General features: G+C 35.2%; 2 protein-coding genes across 2 annotated transcripts; one reads left to right on the top strand and one right to left on the bottom strand.

Moving 5' to 3' along the window:
• Positions 1–453: 453 nt before the first annotated feature.
• LOC110722522 (cytochrome P450 90B1-like) lies at positions 454–8763 on the top strand. The gene is made up of 8 exons (XM_021901794.1): positions 454–1004; positions 1309–1633; positions 1766–1918; positions 2252–2509; positions 2607–2699; positions 3154–3232; positions 3397–3506; positions 8042–8763. The coding sequence occupies exons 1-8, from the start codon at positions 802–804 to the stop codon at positions 8303–8305; spliced, it is 1485 nt and encodes a 494-aa protein (XP_021757486.1). The 5' UTR covers positions 454–801; the 3' UTR covers positions 8306–8763.
• A 445-nt stretch (positions 8764–9208) lies between these two features.
• LOC110722530 (branched-chain amino acid aminotransferase 2, chloroplastic-like) lies at positions 9209–25558 on the bottom strand. The gene is made up of 10 exons (XM_021901801.1): positions 25212–25558; positions 24895–24980; positions 19484–19658; positions 14977–15153; positions 14731–14862; positions 14542–14640; positions 14071–14187; positions 13049–13144; positions 11580–11692; positions 9209–9511 (listed from the first exon to the last, which is right to left on the bottom strand). Exons 1-10 carry the CDS (start codon positions 25353–25355, stop codon positions 9394–9396), a joined length of 1257 nt encoding a protein of 418 aa, XP_021757493.1. The 5' UTR covers positions 25356–25558; the 3' UTR covers positions 9209–9393.
• Between the last annotated feature and the right edge of the window lie 952 nt (positions 25559–26510).

Here is a 26510-nt window from a genome sequence, read left to right as displayed (position 1 = left end):
AGAGAATATCGAAAAGAGAGCATGAAAAAGCTTAATTATATTGATAATAGGATACAACTATATATAGTGTTACAATTCCACAGCAACGACTGGGAAGAGACTAGAATCTAACCATCTAGGATTGAGCCTAGAATCTGGATTAGCCTAATATCCAAAAAAAAAAAAAAGGTTATAGTGTTACAAGATATCCTAATACAATCTCTATGATTTACAAGAATCAAACTAGATAATAAGTGATTACAAAATATCAATTATATTCACATAACATAATATCGTATTACACCAAAAATTAAAGGATATGATAATAATATTGATATCAAGAGAGATCTCTTTTGATGTCTCTAACATCTCTCTTGATATCTCTAATATCTTGTAGTGAAGTAGATCAAAGGAGATGTATTATCGATGTTCTTTGTCATACTTATTTTTTCTATTGTTTAAAATAAACCAGTAAATTCTCTATTTATTTCTAATTTTCTTTTACCTTTTCTTTAGTTAATTTAGCCATTAAAAAGACAAAAAAGCAGGTTATATAAACCCCCTTATTGGCTCCAAAGTTTTTCATTAAACATTTGCTCTTCCTTTGTCTTGTTATTGTTTTTGCTTCTTTGTTTTTCCATTCAAACCTCAAACACCCACCTTCTTTTCTTTCTCCCTTGTCAGTCTTGCTGTTTACTGCAAGGTTGACTCATTCTTCAAACACATATTTGGGAAGAGAGAAGATTAGCAAAAAGCTTACAAATTAAATATACTCCTTTCCCAAATTTCATTGAAGCTTTGAGTCTTATTTCATAATCTCTAATGTCTGACTTAGAATTCTTCTTGTACCTTCTCCCATTTGTTTTGGCTTTATCTTGGACCCTCAGCTTCCTTAAGAGAAAGAAACCCTTTCCAAATCTTCCTCCTGGTAACACTGGTTTACCCTTTATTGGAGAAACTTTTGGCTACTTAAAGCCACATCCAGCTACCACCCTTGGAAAATTCATGGAGCAACACATAGCAAGGTAATGAAAAAGACCATATGCTCTAATATTTTGTTAGTTTACAACCTGTAATTAGGAGCTTACTAGACTCTGACTAATTCTGATTCGAGTCGGGCTAGGCCCCAACCAAGGCTAGAACTCTCCCTACATAGGTTCATGCATTCCTAGTTTCATATTCATAGGTTCATACACTCTGTTAAAGGAACTCTGGATTACCTAAGAACAAAATTGAATACATCTAGACCACCATAAAACTTGTAAGATACAAATAAGCAGATTGTAGTCTCATCCACCCAAATTCTCTAAAGTTTTATTAGTTGTGCAGGTTTGGGAAGATTTACAGGGCAAATTTGTTTGGGGAACCGACAATTGTATCAGCAGATGCTGGGCTGAATAGATTCATCTTTCAAAATGAAGGGAGGTTGTTTGAAAGTAGCTACCCAAGTAGCATTGATGGGATACTTGGAAAGTGGTCTATGTTGGTTTTGAATGGAGAGATACACAAAGATATGAGGAATATATCTCTCAATTTCTTGAGCCACAGTAGGCTTAAAGCACATCTTATCAAAGAAGTTGAGAGGCAGACTGTCCTTGTTCTTAAAACTTGGCAAGAGAATTGCACCTTTTCTGCTCAAGATGAAGCTAAGAAGGTATCTTTCTTCTGCACCTTTGAATTTTCTTTTTTCTTTTTTTCTATTTTTTTTTTTAAAAAAAAAATTATTTTATCTCATTTACATTGATTGTCTGGATGAAACCATTTTTTTTTATCTTGGGTTTTGCAGTTCACATTCAATGTGATGGCAAAGCAAATACTGAGTTTGGATCATGGGGAAGCTGAAACAGAGCATCTAAAGAAGGAATATATTAATTTTATGAAAGGTGTGGTATCAGCTCCTATCAATTTACCAGGAAGTCCTTATAGAAGGGCATTAAAGGTAAATTATTGTCCTAAAAAATATCTTTGTTGGGGGGAGGGGGGAGGTAGAGGTAGGAGTGCAGAAATCATAATTGTTAATATATCACAGTGGAAATAATTTTGGCACTCCAAAATTTAATTTTGGCATTTTCATTGTGGGAGCACAGTTTTCACTTTACAGTGCTCTACTTACTAATAGGAGTGCCAAAATTATTTCCCATATCACAAGGGTACTTTTGGTATTATGGGTTGTTTATAGTAAAATTTGTTCTAGTGAAATGCAAAAATTGAGTTTCTAAATTAGGAAAACTAATACTTATATGATTAACAATTTACTAAATTTTATTGACAGTCAAGAACAGCCATACTAGATTTTATAGAGATGAAAATGGAGGAAAAGTTGAAGAAGAAAAAGATGAATGATGGGAGTGAAAATATTGAAGAAGATGATCTACTTGGATGGGTGTTGAAGTATTCCAATCTATCAACAGAGCAAATACTTGACTTAATTTTGAGTTTACTGTTTGCTGGACATGAAACTTCCTCTGTTTCCATTGCATTAGCCATCTTTTTCTTGGAGGGCTCCCCTTCTGCTGTTGAACAATTAAGGGTATGCCCTATTTTCCTAAAAATTATTATTATCATGGAGTAATTCAGCCTTTAAAATTTGGTCCCATTTGCTTATTTGTTTGTTTTAATATGTTTAGGAAGAGCACCTTATGATTGCCAGAGCTAAGCAGCAATCAGATGAGAAAGAGTTGAACTGGGATGACTACAAGAAAATGGAATTCACTCAATGTGTAAGCCTTCTTAGGACTGTATAACTGTATTATTTAATATTTTAATCACTATGAAATATAAGTAATATTTTAAGTTCTTAATCATAAAAATTTGTTGAACATTACGTCATGAAATATATGGAAATCCTGTCTAACACCATGGTTAAGCCTGTTAAGTCATCGTTTATAATATTGATGATATTTTAATTTTAAATTTTTTTTAACCTTATTGTTTAAATAATAATTAATTTATACTAGAGTTTATGAGAAACAATACAAAATTTAGGAACATAAAATAGAACTTTTATGGGGTTTTGATTAATAATGATCAAATGAAGGTGGTGACTAATGAGAAGTACATGTTCATAATAATAATAATAATAATAATAATAATAATAATAACACTGGTAGTATTATTAATATTGGTACTAATCGTATATAATTAACAATATTGAATGTATTTTTATTAATGAAGGTTATTAGCGAAACACTAAGGCTGGGCAATGTAGTAAGGTTCCTGCATAGGAAGGCTCTTAAAGATGTTCGGTATAAAGGTAAATGTCAGCTCTACTAATGAATTAATATCTGTTTTACTTTAATAATTTATTCGAGGAAACTTTTTGGGTGGTTCACGGGAAGTTTGCCGGCCGGAAAGTTGATATCTTATTTAATTGTAATGTTGCTGTGGTTTAATTAATGTAATGTTGCTGTTGTAAAGGTTATGACATTCCATGTGGATGGAAAGTGCTGCCGGTTTTAGCAGCCGTGCATTTGGATCCTGCCTTTTATGACCAACCTCATGTCTTCAACCCTTGGAGATGGCAGCAGGTCAGTTTTCCCTACTTTTATTTTCCGCCTTACCGTCTATTCCGTTCACAATATATGTCGTTTTTAACCATGTTTACACATACATTGAGAATTCTAGTATATTTCTGGTAAAGTAGTACTCCGTACATTAAACAAGAAGTACTCGTATTATATTATTATCTATCTACGGAGCACAATAGTACACATATTTTTTAATTCAAACTATAAGTCGTTTTAATTCATATTTATATGTGTTGAAAATACGAAAATAAGGTTTATTTTTTAGGGGAATTGGGCCCTATCTAGTTTTGGGGACATGTATCCTAATCCTATGGGCTAGGCAATCAAACTGGTAGGAGTTGTTGCTATTCCCTGACCCCTAAACCTTCTCCCTCCTTGTCCCTACGAGGATCCAAAGCTTTTGTGAGAGGTGATGAAATAACTGCCAACTGTTTTTCTTCCAATTCTCGTTGTCCCTCTTATGAATCACTTGTACTTCCAATATGTAGAGATTGTAGATTTTTATCAGGAAATTCAAAAATGAAGATACTTAAGAATTAAGTCGACAAAGATTAGTAGTTTGTATATTATAGTAGTGTTAGGTTATGTTACTTGGACTCGGGTATTCATATCCGACACGGGTACGCGTCTAAGTGTTCGACTCAGCTATTTTGTGAAAAATTTCTATGATTTTGAACTAAAATGAAGTGTTCAAGTGTCATATCTATGTCCGAGTGTCGAGGGTCCGACACGGGTACTAGAGGTAAAATGAAGAGTCCAAGTAACATAGGTGTTAGGAGTCATCAAGTGGAACTTTCTCATTTTCTTAAGAAAAAACAGAACATTTAAAGCGAGAGGGCGATTACTTGACATGAATAACATGTATAAAGTTTGAATTTTCTCTATATTCATACAACCTAAATGTCTATTTAAAATAATCGATTCCAAAAATATACTTTGAACTCGGTAAGAGTAAATTAAGAGATAATGAGGGGATCAGGGGACGTACGTACAGCCTAGAGGCTTGTTAAAAGTACATTATCTTAGATGCTGCACAGTTGATGTTTACTCTTTACTTGTTTATACATGTGTACTTGTGATCTAGTACAAGATAAATGTGTACTTGTAATCTAGTTCAAGTTTATCTTGTAAGTGACATAAAACATTATTGTAAGTAGTAAATAGATCAGTGTGCTAACAATTAGGTAAACAAGTTTGGGGTTATTAAATTGACTAGCAACTAGAAGATCAAAAGAAGCAAATGTTTCAGTTATGAAATCTTATTATATATTAAGTAAATAATCTTATTATATGTAAGTTTACTGTGCTTGGGAAGTTTTAAATGAGAGGTAGAGTACTAAAAGTTGTAAACTTATCTTGATTAGGGACGATAAGAGCAGTTTTAGGATTAGAGACAAAATAAGGGAAGGGGACCACGCATATGAAAGAGCAATGCCCCTAAACATGTGTGTGAAATGTAAGTTTAGGGCAAATTTAATTTATGAAAATTGAAAGATCATTTAGGACGGCCCTACTTTCCGTTTGCACCCGGGTATGAAATATGAACCAGTTCTAAGACATGCTTCTTAAACAGGGTAGCTGAATATAAATGGTCTATTTAATGGTTACAAATTATAAGACTAACGTCTGGTTATCTAAAGAAATAAATTGTCTTACTATTCTTGTTTTTGGACATTTTTGTCTCCATAAAGATTCTAAATAAGAGCAATAAACCGAGTGAGAGGGGTATACTTGGGGATTTGTAAATACAATAAAAAGGAAATGTTATTAATTTGATTTTATATTATTTCAATGTTAATCAAAGTATTTATCTATGTATAACTTCTTTACAAGTATATAGTTTCTTGATAACTCACTATTCCTCAGTGAAATGAAAATTTTACAATTTGATTCTTATAGTTCATGTACTTTTGTTTCACTATATTGTACTTTGCAGTTAGTGATATTATAAGCCACAAATTATAAAATAGGCAAATAAAATGAAAGGAGTACTAAATTGATTGTCATAAATGTTATGAGATATTTGGTGAGCAGTCTGAGCACCACTACGTTTTTGTTTGTTTGGTCAATTTTCAACTTGAGTTCCACATTTAACAACTAATACAACTATTTACTTGTGTACTCTCGAGTCTCGATAGCTATATAACACCAGTAGTTTTTTTTTTGTTTTTTTTCTGTCTTCTTTTGTAAGCTGTACGTGATTCGTTTATGTCTGTCAATCAACATTATTGTTTTAACATTCTGAATTAGGAATAGGTGATATGGAGTACTAACTTTCTTTTATACAAGTGCATAATTTTTTAATGAGTCTCCAAATCAAATTGACACTTGAAAAGTTGAAATAGCTTATTTAGTACTCCATTTTTCATACAAAGTAATAAAATTTCTAAGCATTTGAGTATATTCATTTCTTACTAAATTAACTTACAAAATCATTAAACCTTTCATCATGTTAAACCCTTACTATTCATATGTTTTAAGGTCAATTCGACATATATACAAGATTAATTATGATGAAGGGTTTAAGGTTATGTTACTTGGACTCGGGTACCCATGTTCGACACGGATATGTGTATAAGCATCTGACTCGGTTATTTTATAAAAAAAAAATTCATAATTTTGAACTAAAAGTGAAGGGTTTGGATGTATACTCATATCCGAGTGTTGAGGGTCTGATATGGGTACGTGAGGTGAAATGAAGAGTGCGGGTAACATATATTTAAGGGTTAAAAATCATCCTTAAACCCTTCATCATAATTAATCTTACATATATGCTGGAATGACCTTAAAAAGACAGTCATAAGCCTAATGAACAACAGCCATAATTAGTTCTCCAATTGATATTTTTTCCCAATTGAGAAACCAAATGTTATAGGGAAAAAGATTAATTAGGACCCACTGTATGAAGTGTCGTGATCAACCCGTGGGTGTAGCACTCTGGTACGGAGGGTTGTGTTTAGATGGTTTGGTTGTGAGAAAGTTGGGGTTTGATTTGATTAACCAAACCCCACATTTTCTCTCTCATCTCATCATCATCCAAAGAAGAGAGAGAAAGTGATTTAAGTAAGTGAAGTGAGTGAGTGAGTGGGGTGTGGTCCAAAAGTGATAATTCCCCCACGTGGAAGTGGGACTGTAGGTTGCACGTGCAACATGTCTTTTCTTTTTTCAACGGGAACGCAAAAGCATGATGTCGGTCCCCAGGAATTTTCTCCCCTGCAAAATGGCAATAAATCACATTTTTCCTTTTTTTATAATAAACAAATTTCCTTTTCAATTCATTTTTGATGCTCAAATAAAGAAAAAGGAGCAGAAAGTTTTATTTCTTCCCTTTTTTTATTAGAATAAAAACACTTTGTATAATGCAACAAAAGTTCATTACTTTTGATTACTCCGTATTATTCTTTGATATCTTATTGCATGATCTCATGAATTCTACTCCCTGCTCAATTATTAGTTTTAGGGAAAATACAAAACTCCTAATTCATTTTACAGTTGTTCATGTTCATAGTTGATCATTATTTATAGAATTGAAAAACCTTATCCTAGATTTAGTGGACACAACAATTATACACATATTATACATCAATTGTTATAGGCTTTTTTTTTATACTGTACAATTCCTTATGACGATTTTTGTTAGCCAAAATCATTTTGGATCTTAAACTTTTACTAATTACACTAAGTTCTTAATGTCTATACTTTTGATATTGGAGTTATGACGGCCTGTTCATTTGATAGAACGAGTTAATATCTGAAGGCTAAGTTGTTATCTAAAGTCTTGTTTTTCACGTAGTTAAATTAACCCTTTTGTGGAGGGTTGCTCATCTCTTTCTTTATGAGACTACTTAGGATAATAACTTGGTGTTGATTTTGGGGTTATACGAGCCTTTTTGAGTTAGTACAAGGAAAATTATTGTGTAATCCGCACTGATATTTCCACCACTTGTTACTAGAGTAGTTAGTATTTATTGAAGGGGTGGGTATAATTATAGGAGGTGGGACATTAGTGTTACACAATGCAATTATGAATTATGCAATAGTCTCTCCAAAATACTTTCACATTAGACATAGTTTCCTTAACATTTCCTTTGAAAAGATATTCTAGTTGTCCGTACATAGTATTAGGATAATTAATTATATATAAAAAAAAGTACAGAGTATAAATGTAAAGGAATAGAACATTAAAGAGTACTAAATTAAAGTAAATTAGAAAAGGTGCAATGTTGCATGTTTGTCAAAGAATTATTAGAATAGTAGTACTTCGTCAATATTTTTCTCAAATTGTACTTCACTTAAAGATCGCAAGAGTTGGTTGCCATTCAATGTACCTAATCTTGTGAATTTTGATCAATTCAAAGTATTAAAGTCACATTTCTTCCTTAGAAGAGACAAGTTACAAAGTGTATTTTATATATGCAATTTCTTAGTACATTCTAACTAATAATTTATCATCCACAATTAACATGCATAATTTGCATCAACTATTTTATGACCATGCATGCATAATCTTTAATGTGTTGTTTTCATCTTTTCAGAATGGTGTAAATCGGGGAGGCATACCGGCCACAAACTCGAGCTCCAGCCCGACTAGCGGAAACACTTTCATGCCATTTGGGGGAGGACAAAGACTATGTCCAGGATCCGAACTAGCTAGAACAGAGATGGCAATTTTCATCCACCATTTGGTCATCAATTTCGATTGGAAAGTAACGGAGAAAGATCAAGCTTTTGTTTACCCATTCGTCGAGTTCCCCAAAGGATTACCAATTCAAGTTCAACGCTTAAGTTTTGGACTCTGAGTTCATCAAATTCCCAACTTAAACCTATCATCCAAATCTTGCACAGAAAAAAAAATTAATAATGATAATATATTTATCTATACATACATATATATTGGAGAAAAATTAAGTCCATATTTTCCCAGATTAGTAGTAATTACTGGGTTTTTTCTTTTCTTTTTTTTCGGGGGTAGGGTTGGGATTGATGTTGGTAGCCTAGCTTCATGTTACAAAAGAAGAATTAGCAATGTATAATGGGTGAAGCATAGAAAGACAAGCAAGACCAATTGGTTTAATTGCTCCCCCTTCTGATTTTGTAAATGCCTTTTAACTTTATTATCATTATTATTATTACTGTATTATTATTAAGCCGTCCACATTGGAGCTTGACGGTTATTTAAACTTTAATTTGTACATGCTCTATTGTATTCTAGACTTCTATCTAGTAGGATTGATTTATGTAATAATTATTCTCCCAACATCATCTTATATTGCTCTTTTCATGGTTGGCTTTAGGAAAGTTGTTGCGCAATTGCATGTTTAGCACACTTTAATATACTTAAGGTCAGTTTTCTTTCAAGATAAAGGAGCTACTCGATGAATTAAATAAGTGACTAGCAATTTTCACAAACAAAAAGGGCATGGTAAGTATGCCTATACATCACTCATATTATAATCATATAAAAATCTTTAATGCGCTTAATTATGGGATGTTGACAGATTAAGAGGTATGAAACATCAAATTAAAGGTATAATTACCACTTACACATCATTCTAAAACAACTTTAACCATAATTTGGGACAACTAATTAAGAGACTTTCACCATCTTGCTGATCTTTATGAGACATGGTGTATTTTAGATTATCCAAAAAGGAGGTAGGCATCAGATCATTTTGCATTAAAAAAAAATAAAATAAAATAAATAAATAAAACAAGTAATTTGCTTGGAACTTGATAGATAATATGTAACCAGACAATGACAATTTACCACACTAACGCTGAAGAAACATATAGTATCCCCCCTTGCATGGTGTACAATGAGTTACAACAACAACAAAAAAAAAAAAAAAAAAAAAAAAAAAAAAAAAAAAAAAAACAACAACAATCTTCACTTAAGTTTGACAATCCAGTCCATATTATCTTCTGCAATACCCATTTGTAGTCTAGTAAGCGCAGTATGAAGCTGCTGCGCCACACGTCCAACCTTACCATCTCCAAAGGATGTCCTGTAGACGAAATTATTGTAACTTGGTGCAATTATCCAAAAAATGATAAGATGCCACTAAACCAATCTAAGAACCTGATTTTCAGCTTATAATTCAGTGCAATTATCCAAAAAATAAGATGCCACTAAACCACTCCAAGAACCTGATTTTCAGCTTATAGCTATTGAATTCACATATAATACTATACTACCAAGAAACCAGGTGTGGGAATTCTTTGTAGTAAAGCTTTCAGATTGCTTCTGATTCACAGCTTTACTCCTTAGTACCAAGGATGTTTGGACTCTTCAATCAAGCAGTGGTGCTCATGTATCCACGTCAGGTGGAACACTCCAAAAGAGAATGGGCAGGGGAAGCTAAATGAGCCTTACTTAATTTTTATGAGGATTTACATTTATTTGGAGGCGACAGCATATTTGTGCAGCTGTTATCATTCATCAGGAATTTCTGAATCCTCTAGTTCAGATTTAGAAGCAAACCTAAGTAAGAGTTACATATGCTTTGAGTGGGTTTGATGTTATAAACATTGCATTTAATTACAGAAAGGAGAGTCCCTCTTTAATATTTAGGATCCCATTGTCCTCCATGAGACTTACACCACTAGGAAATGTGGGCCACTAATTCGTAAAACTACTGCAAGAGCTAAGGCTTGAATGTCAAGTCCTGGAAAACAACTTATGATCAGTTATTATCTTAAAGGTCCTTAAGAAATTGGAGACATATTCTGGATTGATCATGTAAATTGGCTTTCAAAGTTAAGGTTTACTAAAGGGAATCAATCCATGCAATAAACTGGCAACAAGGGAGGAAACGGAAGTTCATGTGGGATTAAGGATGGTGCGGCAAGAAAGTTGTACCATGTAAACCAACAGGATGCAGAAAACTCTAATGATTTGGTGCCTAGTACATTGTCTGTTAACTCTATCCCAATTTAAGTTTTATTTGATTAGGGAGCTACTTATTCTTTTATTGCTTTTAATGTTGAGAAAAGACTTAGTTTGGGAAAACCAACTAGTATAGGTATACCTATAGTAACTTCAATATACTACAGTAAAAGGGATTCTCATAAAGACAACGAATCAAGTATCTACTACTAAAGGAAAAATTAACAAGATTCAATGGAGGAGAATATTTGGAATAATCAAACAATCCCTGATGTTTGGAGTTTGGTTAACGGTGAAAAAATGAGCAAGCAACTACATTGCTATTTTTAATGAGTTGAATTTGAATTAGCAGGATCTCTTTTGTATATTTACTAGTACCTAGAGGCTAGAACTCTAGAAGGTAACTCCACCAGTGGGTTTCCCGCTATTAGTCCCAAGCCTTAATAAATAAGAAGCTAAGTAGGCCAGTGACAGCCAGTGTAAAACTTTGTTACATCGCTATACATGAGCCACAATGATTGAGAGTAGTATTAGGATGGGAAGTCCTCAAGTTGGATCACGTAGCTGACCCCACTTATGGGATTAAGGCGTTCAAGTAGAAAGTATCTAAAAGGTGATGCAGCTGCTTTAGCACTGAGGAGGTTATGCCAAACAGCAGTAAGAAATCTGCCAGTAGCAGACTGCAAAAGACTTTTAGCAGAATCAGTTTGCTGCATCTGCTTTGCAAGAACCTGTGTCTTTGACACAAAATAAATAAGAGTGCCAGTTGGTTCCAGTGTTCTTGTGGATCTCTCTCTGAAACCATGAGATCATCGTTGAAACAACGGGTGATCAGCTGATCACCATCCACATTCCACATTACACTATTGTTTCCTGACTTTCCAGAGCCAAAACCTTTCTAGAAATTAGGAGGAAAACTAATGCCACTACCATAGTGTGTTGTGAATATTGTGAAATATTGTGAGTTTTTGAGTTTTGTAACAGGCATCAGTATACCGTTGCTTGCATTGGTTTTTTGGTAATGATTAAAATATACAAAGTACTCCGTATTAATTAACAAAAGAGGGGGGTTAAGAGTTATATTTCTAGTGTTAGCAGATTACCCATGAAAACATATTGCTACTCCCTCAATTTCTACGCCTAGTCATGAAATCATACTGCGATTGAAACATTGGTGTGAGTGTTACCTTTTACCCTTATGTGTAATGCTCCCAACAGGCGATACCACCACTGCTGTGCCGGTACAAAATACTTCATCAGCACTGAGAAGTTGATCCACTGGCACAAGCTGCTCCACAACCTACATAAATCCACTGAGATTTAGCCGGAAACATAAAGACATGACATGACTAGCAAAGCATGACAACTGATCTACAGAACTGGAGAAATGTTAGTTGATCCCTCGATAAATATCCTAAAACAAGAGAACAAATTCAACTATGGACAGGCAATCAATCACAATATATCATTAATCCGATAACACAAAACAAAGAGAGAAAGGATATGACAAACGACCCTTAAAAAAAAAGGATATGACAAATGTTCTACAGTCCAACATAATTAATTATGCCATCACAATATACAACTTTTAATTGCAGCCTTAAATATCCAAAAACTTGATCAAGCAAATTATATTAACATCTACTGCTTGGCCACCCATTCCTCCGTAAAATCAGCAATAATCTCCAAGCAATACTTTAATTTATCAAAAAAAGGAAAATTTGCGAGAAAGGACCTTTTATAGTGAGTTGTTTGTAAGAAAGAACCTTATATAAAAAAAAAAAAAAAAAAAAAAAAAAAAATAAAAAGTGGCAAATTAGGACCTTATTTCAAAAAAAAATTGTGAGATGGGACCTTTTAACAAAATCCGGCCATTGACCCTCGAAAACCACCTCCACCTCGCCGAAATCCCACCCTAACCCTTGAAAACCACCTCCACCTCACCTAAATCCCACACTGACCCCAAAAACCACCTCCACCTCGCCGAAATCCCACCATGACCCTTGAAAACAACCTCACCTCGCCTAAAGCCCACACCGACCCCCGAAAACAACCTCCACCTCACTCAAATCCCACACCGAACCACTGAAAACCAATCCACCAAGCCGAAATCTTACCCTGACCCTCGAAAACCACCTCCACCTCGCCGAAATCCTACACAAACCCCCGAATACCACCTCCACCTCGCTGAAATCCTACAGACCCCCAAAAACCACCTTCTTCACGCCAAAATCCATCAAAAGGTCCCAATTTGTGATTTTTTTCCCGAAATAAGGTCCCATCTCACAACTTTTTTTTGAAGTAAGGTCTCAATCTGTCACTTTTTTATATAAGGTCCTTTCTTACAAACAAGTCATTTTAAAAGGTTCTTTCTTGCAAATTTTCCTTAACAAAAAGATACAACAGTACATATTGAAAAATCAAATTTCATATGGAATCATTGTCAACCAAGGAAGTATTATTCTTCAACCTAGACAATGAATATTTGTATGAAAATGCTCAATGCTCAATAATTCATGCCCTTAGATCTCAAGCTTATTAACGCAAAGAGTAATAGTCATTACACTTCATCATCTGCCCAATCATCGATAATTGGCTAAAATAGAAAGAAGATGCCATACACAACAGGAAGATCATAACCAAATTGAATAAGTACCTCAAAACCTAGGCTACAAGCAATATCAATAATGCTTTTCCTCGTAATGCCAGGCAGAATTGTTCCCTTAATTGCAGGAGTAGATATCACATTATCCTGCAAAATAAAACAAGGGCAATTTCACCAGTTACTTCACAAATATAAAAGAAAATTAGAATAAAAGCAAATCTATCAAGGTCACTCTACAAATCAGTACAAAGCATAAAATGCTTACCAGGTGATACATCATTGGATTAATATGTCAAACAAACATAAAGGCAACATACACGCTCCATGACATTTGGGATGGGCTTTTGCAACATCCTCAAGTCAGATGGGTTGAAGAGTTCAAATTTGTGTCGACAATTAATGTGTTTTTGGATAAAATTTATCAGTCCCATAACCATTTTAATTATTTCACATTATGATTTGGACAAATGTGTCAGTCCAATTACCATTTTTTATTGATTCTTCACAATGATTTAAATGAAAAGAAAAATTGAGGATTAAAAACAAACACAAAAAGAATATTTGTACAAGATTTGCCATAAAACATGGGCTCTTAGTACATATTATACTCCGGGGAAATCAGCTCCTTCAGTTAGTGGCAATTGATTTTATTGTCATAAAACATGGGCTTAGTACATTTGTAAAGAATCCTTTTAAGTTAGCAGCAAATGTTCTTATTGGCTATATTTTATAACATGACTGTTGCTCCTTCAGCACCTATATAGATAAATGAATTATATGAGTTAGTGACTAAACCTTCTTCACTCTTCACAGTATCACATATATGCAATGACTTCTAAGTTGGAAAAGCTTGACAGAAAAACTGAGAAATGTCAGAATGTACACTCAGCTTAATACTCTCTCCATTTGTTTTGTTCTACTTTCCACACATAAACGATGGAGCCAATGGAGTCAAGGGTAGCTTTTAAGAAAAAAAAAAAAAAAAATAGGAAAGAAAAAATAACATTCCAAAAAGAACAAAGGATAAAACCAAAAAAAAAACAAAAATAGCATACGTATTCCAGACTGCATACCTTCACAACAAATACATTACAAGACGACACCTCCTCCAGGTATTTTTTGTGTACACAGTCCAGGTATAGTACATCAGAATAACCTTGGGCTTTAGCAGCAGTATGAGCCTTCAGAACCTGTTAATATAGCTACAAATGGTAAGTGATTGAAAAATAAATTAATCAATATCACGTCAGGAGCAGATTAGCCCATCTAACTGGTAAGCATTCTAAGTCCTGCAAGTTACAAAGAAATGTACATAAAGTAGACGCATCAGTGACAGAATATAATGCTGCTGAAGGCTCATCAATCAATTACTTTATAAATTTGAAAAGACTATATCACATCCCTTATAAAAAATCAACAAAATTATCCAAAATTCCAAATAGTCCAGATCTTGTCATGTCAATAAATCATGGGGATTAATTAACTGGAGTGTTGGGGAGGGAAGGCGTGAGAGGAAAAAAAAAAAAAAAAAAAAGCAGTATTACCGCTGCGTAGTTCCCAATAGTTTTGACTCCTCCAGTTCCACCAGGACTAGCACGGTGAAAATCAGTCTCAATCACCAAATTTATGGGTGCAAGGCCTTCCTGATATATAAGGCTAACATGTGAGAAATAGAATGCTGTAAGCAATACAGGTAAAAATGAATTCTAGGAAATGGGGAATCACCAACTAACCTTAAAGTAGTTACCAACAGGTGATGCATAGATCAGAAAGGTGTATTCAGGGGCTGGTGCAATCCCTAGAACTGAACCACTACCCATGAGTAATGGCCTAATGTATAAAGAACCTTTACCAGTAGGGGGGATCTGAAATTAGACATACCAGAAAATTTGCTAAAGGTAATGAATAAATAGATCGAACAATTGAACTATGATAGTACAAGCACATGATTTGTAACAGAAAGAATAACTGCGGAGTACCCAACGTTCATTTGCCAAAACTATTTCTTTAACAGCTTCCAGAAATTGTTCAACAGTTGGTGCAGCCATGCACATCCTCTCTGCACCAGCTCTCATCCGCAACGCGTTCTCTTCCGGACGAAAAAGCACAATATTACCATCTTGTGTTCTGTAAGCTTTTAAGCCTTCAAATAGTCCCTGAAGACATGTAATACTTAGGAGCATACAAGGTATCAAAAAGTGAAGTCATAAAAAAACATAACATCTGGTCACATAAATCACATAACAAAACCAATAAACAAGGTGGCAATACTATCAAAGAAAAACATCAGCCACATATAGACAGTAAGACACCTTGTGGCTTGTGGTATGATGATTGAGCAAGTCTCAATTTCAAGAGGCTAATAAGAGAGACTGATTTATCAAGATTGAATTTAATCTCTTCTGAAATATCAGCAGGGCATGATAAGATTGATAACAAACAAGAAAGAGTTAAATCTTAGGAAAGGAAGCTAGAGACAATCATGCTACAATGTAACAAATTATACTCAGCCTCGTGGCATCATTACATATACCAGGAGGAGCAGGAAAGGATACCAGGAGCCGTTAAGAGGAGAGGTAATGGAGCAGCATCAAATTCAGTGCCGCAACAATTGAGTGATGCATTGTGAGAAGGGTGGGCGTATCTATGACAGCTTTTGTCTGTTGTTCTTTTTGGCTGCTTGTACATATAAAAAGGGGGTAGAAGGACTTGGCTTGGGTAGCTTGTTGGATGTATTAGAATCAAGAGATTGGTGACCTAAAGCCACCTTAAGAGAGCAGTGGCCTCAAGCCACCCTTGTAAGAAAGTTTACCTTTATTAATCAATCAGCCTCCTTCTTCCCTAGTTCTGATTTCCTGCTTATTGTTATTGCTTCAACATTTGTTAATAGAAGTAGTAGTTACATACAATTAACATCTAAAAGACATCCCAAGGAAAAAATAAAATTAGGCCAAGATAAATCTGAGGGTGGAGCTTTGTCAAGGCGCATAGCCAAAAAAAGAAAAAGAAGACTTTAAACTTTGGGAATTTTGCTGGTTAACTGACGAAATTTCAATGTATAAAAGCCAAGGGATCACAAAGGATTATATATTTCTAAAAAAAACTGAGGAAATAAAACCCAGTCATGCTGAACATCAGTTGAAGTCAAGTCAAGTCAAGAAAGACTGGAGACAGCAAAAAGGTATCTAGATGAACAATAATATTTACTATAAAGCTAAGGCTTGATGTGATGACTTGTCCAAGGCCTCCAATCACAATCACATATGCAAGACGTGACTACGTGTTTCCAACATACTCCCAAGGGTAATTAAGGAAAGGCTCACGAAGGTGTGTTACATAAAAGGTAGCTCAGGTGGCAAGTTTGTTAAAACTTGAGACTGTTGAGAATGATGCAATGAATATAATAAAAAAGTACAGAGCTTGAAAACCAAAACTTAAGCTTCCTTCACTCTTAAATATCTTAAGATTCAATGGAATTGCATTTAAAGTGAAAAGGAAGAGAGAAAGAAAACTATCACTAACCCAATGTATAAAAAAGCTCAAGGCACGGTAAAGCAAGATGGGTTCTGCTGTGCCTAGGCGTGCCTCGGAGAACCTTTTTGAAGTGAGGCGTAATATATGAACAAGTGCGCCTCAAATTTTTTTTTTTTTTTTTTTTTTTTTTTTTAATGGCAGAAGTTAACTTCAGATGCACCTTGGGTGCAGCTCAAGCGCTTTTGCTGCGCCTCACGTGCCTAACCTGAGCCTAAACACAAACGCCTTGCCGAGAACAAGTTAATCTCTTACCCCCCGGCGCCACAGTGCCTTGGGCACTTTTTCAAACACTTCCCTAACCATTTTCAAGATCGCACATCCACCATGACCCAAAAGAAAGATTGTAACAAGCAACCTTAAATTTGCTAACTCTACCAGCAAAGAGCTCCATCACCGTATCCATACAAATTGAAAAACTAATGTCATAAGCTGTCACAGATTCCAAACTACATAGAACGTCTTCTAGCCTACTTTATCTAGCCTTATCAGCTACCTGGTAGCTACCAAGCTAGCATCCCAAACTTTCTCTGTTCAGCAAAACCTCTAGCCCATCAAGACCAATGTATAAAAAGGCTAAAGCCGCACAAGGCATTTCAGAGTTCCTTGCACCTAAGGTGCACCTCATTGAAATGAAATGCATATAATAAACAATAAAAAAAATTCTGAAAAAAACTATGTGCCTTGGGGAGAGCGCTAAGCTGCCCCATAGTGCGCCTAGGCACGCCTATATGTGCCTCATCAAAATTGTCTCGCCTAGACCAAAATAAGTGCATGACCCCTAACGCCTTGCGCCTTGGCGGGCCTTTTTAAACATTTATCAAGAAGACAGGAGAAAGATCCCTAAACCCTATCAGGCCTATATAATAGAGCTTGATCACTATTTCATGCATAGTATAGAAGACAACAACTACTAAATATTAAGTGTATCAACATCATGGGAGGTCTAAGTATAAGTAGACTTAGTCTTAATAACACAAACAATACTAATGTGAGAATTGTAAAGAACAATAGGCCCAAAAATAATAGAGGGAATGATAATATCCCCCAAAAGCCTCACTTAAGACACACCCTTGAAAAGAAGAAATCTCACCAAAATGGTATCTTGATCACTAACCATGTACCCTTGGATGCTCTGCCTCTTTCCTAAAGATCCTCCTAGCAAACACCACAGAGCTAAGAATCCTATTCATACTCTTTTACTTTAATGTCAAATTCTGAAAATTTTCATTTTCTGATTCATACTTTCTACTTTAAGATTAAAATTACTTAAAGAAGTCATACTAAAGCCTTGTTTCCTGTCCAACAGCTCTAACAATCAGTCCTTCCTCCAAACAAATAATCTAAAAAAAAAGACTTAATTTGTATATACCTCATCCATAACATCGGCTTCTTAAAAACAAACTTCAAGTTCCTCAAAAATATACAACTTCCCTGATTATTTAATTGTAGTTGTTTGATTGTAGTTCTTTTTATCTCTCTCTCTCTTGTTTCAGGTCTACTACAGCTGATTTTCTCGGTGGATACATTTTGGTGTCAATTTCATTTAATCCTTCAAGAGGTAAATATCTATACATGAAAGTATCTCTAGGTTGTATGCTTCTTTGAATTTACTATATAAATATGTTTTATCCGATTAGAAAGTTAAGAGTATTTGCAGTAGATTAGAATATACAATTAGAGTTGTCATGCCAAACAAAAGTAGATAAATAGTGCCAGCGATAATTTTTATCTCACGGTAGGGTGCTCCTACAACAATTACTTTAAAATGTCTATAATTGTCAATGCCGTTGATTTGAGTACAATTATAGCATACAAAGCAGAAAGCACAAATGATACATTCTCCATATTTGAAGGAAATCTGAAAATTTGTTGTGAAAATTTTGAAAATTTAAAACTAAATTCTTTTTTTCTGTTATTGAATAACAAAAAACTAAATCTGCAAAATGATATCAAGCGGTCCCTAAGAAAGTCCTCATATACTAGGAAAATAAAAAAACCAAAAAGTTACAAATTAGTCAACACCAAGCTAGCAACATAAACATGTATACCAGATGTCCACAATCATGGATAAATGAATCAAAGCATTTAAAACAAAAAGACAAAAACTACAGCAATAATCCAATATGGGCCGCACAAAAACCACTCTCACATATCCCAGTTCTACTATAAGTAACAATTAAACTTAAAAAAGAATCATTGAGAGGTTTAAGCAGGCCTATTAGAAAAGGAACCTCACCAACCACCCATCCTCAACAAAATAAAGAGGAACCTGGAATAATAAACAATGAGCCTTCACCAAAATAACAGCATTCCTATCCCACTACACAACAATGGTCCTAAACTCCTAGGAACCCCACAACAGCAAAGACAAATTAAAATCATCATATAAGCCAATGGGAGGTACTACAACCCTAATTGGCTAGTTAAACACCAGTCTTCACTTGCTTATAATTTACTAGACCAAAACCAGCAAAGCTAATTAGAATTAATACTATTTAAAAGAATCTTAAAGTTCATAAAAAGAACAACATATCAAAGTATTCAAGCACCATTAGGTATGGAACTCAATGAAAATAGACATTATAAAATTACTAACAAAGCCTACACCAGTTGAAGAAGACAAACATTCAAACCCCCAATGTTATAGCCTTGAAAATGTACTTCACAAGTTACCGTACCACCACTGATCCTTAAGCTGATCACACACAACTAGTGTCTTTCTTGCAAATTGTATCTTCAGCCAGGTATGATCAATTATAAGCTCATAGAAAAAATAAAACCAGCATAGTCAAATTTTTACAATCAATAAATTCAAATGACTTCAGTCAATAAGAATTCATTTCCAAATGTTCGGGGACATAATTTAAGGTAGATCAACATACAATATAGCACACACAACCTTATTCTTGTATAGCAACGTAGTACAGATTGCAATGGGTTAATAATACCCACCTGCCCATAATTTAAGATACCAGCAGCAGGGCTCATTTCTATGTTTCCATATCGCTTTAATTCACCTTTTGAGAAGCTTTCACCTCGAGCACATTTCATAACATACATGTAATCAGTAGGCAAAAATCCAAATCCAAGGTTGTCCCAATCAATGTCGGCTAATGGGGATGTTTGGCTGCATAGGTGATGAAGATTAGTATAACGAAACTAATGCATGGCAATCATCATCAATGTTACTGTCTAAACTATAAATTCATCAAGTAATTGCTTGTATAAGAGAAGAGTAAAAAGTGGCTAGTAGAAGTTCTAGCTTTCAGTTTAAGTATACTTATATACTTGTATTGTTTAGAGAACCTCCATTTATGGGCAAAAAAAAGAAAAAAAAAAACTGAGTCTTCATATCTCACTCTCTCTGTCATTTAGCCCAAAAGGAAAAACTATTGTCAATACGCATATCATCCAGCAGACCAGCACAAAGAAACAATACCGCACAGTCCACACTCACATAGTCAATTCTTAAGATAAAACACTCACGTTGTTGATTTGGAATAAGTACAAGGTGCAATATAATCTATGCTTGTAAATTATAAAAGAAGGCTTCTCGGAAAATATAAGGCACCCTACATTAGTACAATTAATCATTCCCCAAACTTGGTGCATTGTTTCAAAAGGCACGAGGCGCACTAAAAGTGCCAGTTGAAGTCTAGAGATGTAGATATAGGGATGTCACTGGGGCGGGTCTAGTAGGAGACCCGCCCCATCCCCGCCCCGATGGGGCGGGGATGGGTCTAGCTTTGGCGGGTCGCGGGGCGGGGATGGGTCTAAAATCCATACCCGCCATGGGTGATGGGGCGGGGATGGTTGTTATGTAATACCCGCCCCGCCCAGACCCGCCCCATACCCGCCCCGCCCTGCCCCGCCTGACCCACCCCGTACCCGCCCCGCCCCGCCTGACCCACTCCATACCCGACCCATACCCGCTTTATACCCACCCCATACCCGCATAAGACACGAAACCCACTTACCTTCTTCTCAAAACAAAAACCCTAGCCTCACTGCCTCACTCTCTCCTCTCACTGCCTCATTCCTCAAGCCTCAAACCCCTCTCTTCGATCCTTCTTCTTCAACCTCGTGGTCCTCGTCTGCAATCAAATCTCTTCGATCCTTCTTCTTCAACCTCGTGGTCCTCGTCTGCAATCAAATCTCTTCGATCCTTCTTCTTCAACCTCGTGGTCCTCGTCTGCAATCAAATCTCTTCGATCCTTCTTCTTCAACCTCGTGGTCCTCGTCTGCAATCAAATCTCTTCGATCCTTCTTCTTCAACCTCGATCTTGCAAGGCTGCAACTCATTCAATTTAGGTAAACGTTTTCGCATTATTATCTTTGAGTTTTCTTAATTCAATATGTTCAATTAAGAATTTCTTAATTGGGTTTTCGATTGAAAGTATGTGAATCGTCTTTTATTTATGATTTGTTCGATTGCGGTTTTCAATATTTCATTTGATTGAGCTAGGGTTTCGTGTTATATTTGTATGATACTTTCAATCTAATGCAATTATTGAACTTTTTTTTTTCAATTGCCATATTGCTCATATACACCTCCTTAAATTACCATTCTAACAATTTTACATTAGTACTTTGCTATAAATTAGAACATTTGTTGCCGTTGATTTCTGTTCGGTGTGACTTTAATTTGTAATTTGGTTTGGTTCATTCTTGAAACACTCCTAATTGTTGCATTTGTGTGGTGTTGTTGTGATTGTAAGCTAAGTTCATATGATTTGCTTCATTATTGGTTTAATTGTGTCAAGGGACTTATTTAGAAGGCCAGGGATCGAGTATATATGAGTAGCAAAACAGCAACAGTTTAATTAGTGATCCATCACTAGTTTGATGGTGTGTACGTACATGTAATATGTTGGTGCAATGCCACAATCTTTGTTTGGAATGTTACTGTTGTTTGGATTACAAAACAAAATTTGAAGTATTAATTATATATGCTGTTGAACAAATGATGAGTGATCACAAAATAAGTCTCTTGATACTACACTAATGACGTTGGATACCTTAGAGAGGGCCAAGTGTTGTGTTCAAGGGTGGATAATTTCTGAGATGTCAAATGTGTTCAATACTGTAGTCAATATGTCTAGTGCATTAATTGTCTTTATTTAATTTTTACAGGGGAGAATTTGTCTGAGATGTCAAATAACGCTAGTGTTCCCACTTCCGCTAGTAATACTCCAATTGCAATAGATGATGATGAAAGTCCTCTAGAGACTAATTCCGATCCTTCTCTCCTACCAATTACTAGTAGGCATACTTCGGCAGTGTGGTCTGATTTTAAGAGAAAGAGAGTTGGGGATGTGATAAAAGCTGAGTGCAACCATTGCTCCAAGCTACTTGCTGGTGGGTCAAAAGCAGGAACTACTCATTTGAAAGATCATATAAAAATATGTCCAAAGAGAGTATGTCAAGATCTTCGACAAACAAGAATGTTTGGTACAAAAAAAAACTTGAATGATAAGAATGACACGATGACATTGGCTCCTTACGAATTCCACCAAGAAGATGGAAGAAGAGACTTGGCAGAGATGATTATTTTGCATGAGTATCCAATTAGCATGGTTGAGCATATTGGTTTTAGAAAATATAGCAACACACTCCAACCTGGATTTAAAGTGCCGTCTCGCAACACAACTAGAAAAGATATTATGAAAAGATATGAGCTTGAGAAGGAGAATGTTGCAACCTTGTTGAGGAAAGCAAAGGGTAAGATTGCCTTAACTACTGACATGTGGACAGCTGACAACCAGAGAAAAGGTTATATGGCGGTCACCTCACATTTTATTGATAATACATGGAAGTTGCAAAGTCGGATCATAAGGTATTGTTTTCTGGTTACTTATAACTTGTTTATTTTTTTTTGGTTGTCTTTGTATTGCTATAGTTTTTTGTGTGAATTTTAAAATCATAAGAATTATAAGTTGTGATGATGGATGATAATAATGAGCCCATATATCCACAATAGTATTGAATAGACAAATAATATATGTTATTTTCATTGGTTTTGGTAGGTTTTTATATGTCCCCGCCCCTCATACTGCTGAGGTTCTTGCTGATGCTTTGAAAGAAAGCATTCAATCATGGAATCTTGATCTTAGGTTGTCTTCTATAACCGTGGATAATTGTTCAACTAATGATGCAATGATGGAAATTTTGAAAGGAGTGTTTCCATATGGCTCACTTTTATTGCGAGGTGATTTTTTTCATATGCGTTGTTGTGCTCACATATTAAATTTGATTGTTCAAGATGGTTTAAGTGCTGTGGTATCAAATGGTGTTCAAAGAATTAGGGATAGTGTTGTGTTTTGGACTGCTTCTGATAAGAGAGTACAAAGGTTTGAACAAGTGGCTAAGCAAATAACTCCTGAGTGTAGTAGAAAGTTAGCACTTGATTGCAAAACCCGGTGGAATTCTACTTATGAAATGCTTTCTATTGCTACTAGTTATAAAGAAGTGTTTGTTGTTTTAAGTGCTCGTAATAATTTATATAAGAATCCACCGACCCCTGAAGATTGGGAAAAAGTTGAGAAAATATGTGAACATTTGGAAGTGTTTAGTAAAACTACCCTTAGTTTTTCAGGAACAAATTACCCTACGGCCAATCTTTATTTTCCTAAAATTTGTGCTTTGAGAATTGCTATTTCTGGTTGGCTTTTATCTCCTCATGATTATGTAAGGAAAATGGCCGACATTATGTTACAAAAATATAACAAGTATTGGGCTAGTGTGAATGGCTTAATGGGAGTGGCAACAATACTAGATCCTAGATACAAAATGGCTCTTATTCGCTTTTATTTTGCAAAAATTTTTGATGAGCATGACTTTGAAATTGAGGTTCGTAGAATTAGTGATCTTCTACGAAGATTGGTTGATGAATATGGGTCTAAGATGGGTAAAACTCAAGGTAGTAGCAACCAACAAGATTTTGATTTGGGTAGTAGTAGCAAATCCAATGAAGAGACCTTTATGCAAGAATTTGCTGAATTTTTACAACAAGATAAGGACTCAAGTCATGATATATCAGATTTGGATAAGTATTTAGATGCTGCTAATGTGCCTCTAGTCCAAGATTTTGATATTCTTAACTGGTGGAAGACAAATGGAGGCACATATCCCATTCTTCAGCAAATAGCACGAGATATATTGAGCATTCCTGTTTCTACTGTTGCATCAGAGTCCGCATTTAGCACAAGTGGTCGGGTTCTTAATCCTTATCGTAGTCGGCTTTTACCGGAAGCTGTAGAAGCTTTGATGTGTACTCAAAATTGGATATGGGCTGCTTCTAAAAGTAAATAGCTAAAATTTTATTTGATTAATAATATTATTTATTTATTTATTTTAATTAATTCACATTGTATTTGCAGATTGTGGAGAATTTAAGGATGATGAATATGCTAAATTAGTGGGAGAATTAGAGGAAGGATTTGAAACATGTGATATCGATTCTGGAACAAGTGGACTTTGCACCGAATAATTCAAGGCCTAATGAATTTCTTGTTATGTATTTGAATATTTGTAGACTTGTAGTTATTTTTAATATTTGGACTTTGGACAATTTGGAGTTAGTGTTTTTTTTTTTAAAATGGTTATTTTTAAAATGGTTGATCTTGCAGTGGTTTTTGTTGGATTTGAGTTAATGGGATTTGTATGCACTGCTACTTTTTCATTAGTCTACTATGGAGTCTGCAGGGTTTCAGTTGACACTTGAAACTTGAAAGACAGTTGCTTTTCTCAATACTTAGTTGGCGGGTATGGGGCGGGGAATTGGCGGGGATGGGGCGGGGGTTTGGCGGGTATGGGGTGGGGGTTTGGCGGGTATGGGGCGGGGACGGGGATGGGGCGGGGGTGGTTTTAGAGTTGGACCCGCCGGGGCGGGGACGGGGATTATTTTCAGACCCGACATGGGGATGGGGATGGGGATGGGGATGAAAATGTGAGGCGGGGATGGGGATGGGAATGCCAAAATCCGCCCCGCCCCGCCCCGTTGACATCCCTATGTAGATAGCCTCCAAATCTCCGACGATAATAAAAATTCCTTTCAATTTTTCTTTAATATATTCCATCCCCCTCCCTCTCTTCTCTCCCTCCTTTAATTTCAAAAAAAAATGAAAATTCCAAAGGATTAATAATTTATAACATCACATGTCATTAACAAAATTCGACGAAAAATAAAGTATCATAACTACGATTCCACATAGTATAAAATAATCACAAAAGTTCCAGCAGAAAAGTAACTTTCTCACTCCAAATTATAAACTTTACTAAACAACCTCATTTTCCTAATTAAGTACAAATTATCTGTTTTCTCAAAGCAAAACTACAAATATAAAAAAAAAACGAAGGTATACCTAAGAGTATCTGACAATGTAGCATTGCATTTCGCCGAATTAATCGCTCGACCATTGCTATGAGCAATAGCTAATTGCTTCTGAACCTGTTCAACAAATTCAACACCAAAAAATTGATGAAAATTAAAAATCGTACTACATCATTTTACTTGTAATAATCAATTATTAAAACCTCAAATTTCACACAAATTACACCAAAAAAAAATGAAAATCAGAGCACGGTACTATTCCATCAAATTAACACAAAACAAATCGAAAAAACATCAAAAAAAAAAAATCAATTGAAATGAAATTGAAGAGAGAGAAAGTAGAGAAACCTTGAGAGAGAAAGGAGCGGCGAAGTTTCTAGCGGAGAAGGAGAAATGAGAGAGATTAGGGATGCTAGAAACGTCGTTCGATGGCGGCGAAAGAGGAGAGAGAAAGGTGGCTTGAGTCAAGGTGGGGGCGAAAATGGACTCCATTTTTCTCTCTCTTGAGCTTAGTTTCTGGGTTTCCGACTCCGGTGTTGGCGCCCCCTTTTATAAGTACGGTAACTATGTTCGCCCAAATTTGCATAAACCCTTGGTTTTTATGGCATGAAATATGAATCACCTACTCTCTTATGCTTAAGCTTAACCTCAAGATTACGTATGTATATTGAGGTCATTCAGACATTATTTAACTATATGTTCTTGTGAATTTGTGATTAGATCAGCGCATACGCAGGTACTTGCATAAGTATAGCAACGTTTGGTATATATTCGTATTATACGCCGTAAGTATTGTTTGGTCAACTCGTATTATACTCTATGTAAGTAATTAAGTATTGTACGGAGTATTGTTTAGTGGACAACATTGTATAGTTAATGAAATTGGTAAAGTTTAGGATAAATGGAGTAATTAAAATACCATAAATTGTTATCGAATTAGGTGGATTGCCTAATTTTAGATAATGCCTAGTCATGTTTGACAAAATGATAATCATAAGTATCTCTATCCATAACATATTTGACTTTTATGATTAAAACATAAAATTTGATTATACAGGGTGCTATTAAATATTCCTCTATTGCGTGAGAAAGTACAAGTTTATCACCTTCAAAACAAAAATAGCAAAACTATAAATAACACAACTTTGTATTTAATATGGGTATCACAAAGTCACAATTTGCTAATATATTTACGAAAATGTCATATTACTAGGATATTTTTGTTTTTACAATTTTGTCAGTTGATCAAGTTGATAAAATGGGCCCCCTCCGTAATGCCCCATAGAGCAAAGTTGGTTTTTTTTAAAAGAAGCGTGACAAACTTGTGTAAGATCACTAAGATGTACTAGACAAAGGGAGCAAGTAGAGTTGTTAAAAGTTGACCCGACCTGAAATACCGACTCAAACCCGATTATTAACCGAACCATCTGAACCTGAAAAAATGGTGACCAAAACCCGACCTGACCCGACCTGAAGCCATCCGTAGACCCGAGTATGTGAGACCCAAACCCGAACATGAACTGACCTGGAGATTACCTGACCCGAATTTAACCTGTAAATTATTGACCTGAACAGAACCAAACTTGAACCAAAATTGACCCAAACCCGTTTTAACCCGTCAAAACCTAAATTTAACCCGACTTGTTA

Source organism: Chenopodium quinoa, unplaced genomic scaffold (genome assembly GCF_001683475.1).
Source record: "Chenopodium quinoa cultivar QQ74 unplaced genomic scaffold, ASM168347v1, whole genome shotgun sequence".
In the NCBI taxonomy this organism is placed as follows: domain Eukaryota; kingdom Viridiplantae; phylum Streptophyta; class Magnoliopsida; order Caryophyllales; family Amaranthaceae; genus Chenopodium; species Chenopodium quinoa.
This window is presented reverse-complemented; position numbering and strand designations above follow the sequence as displayed.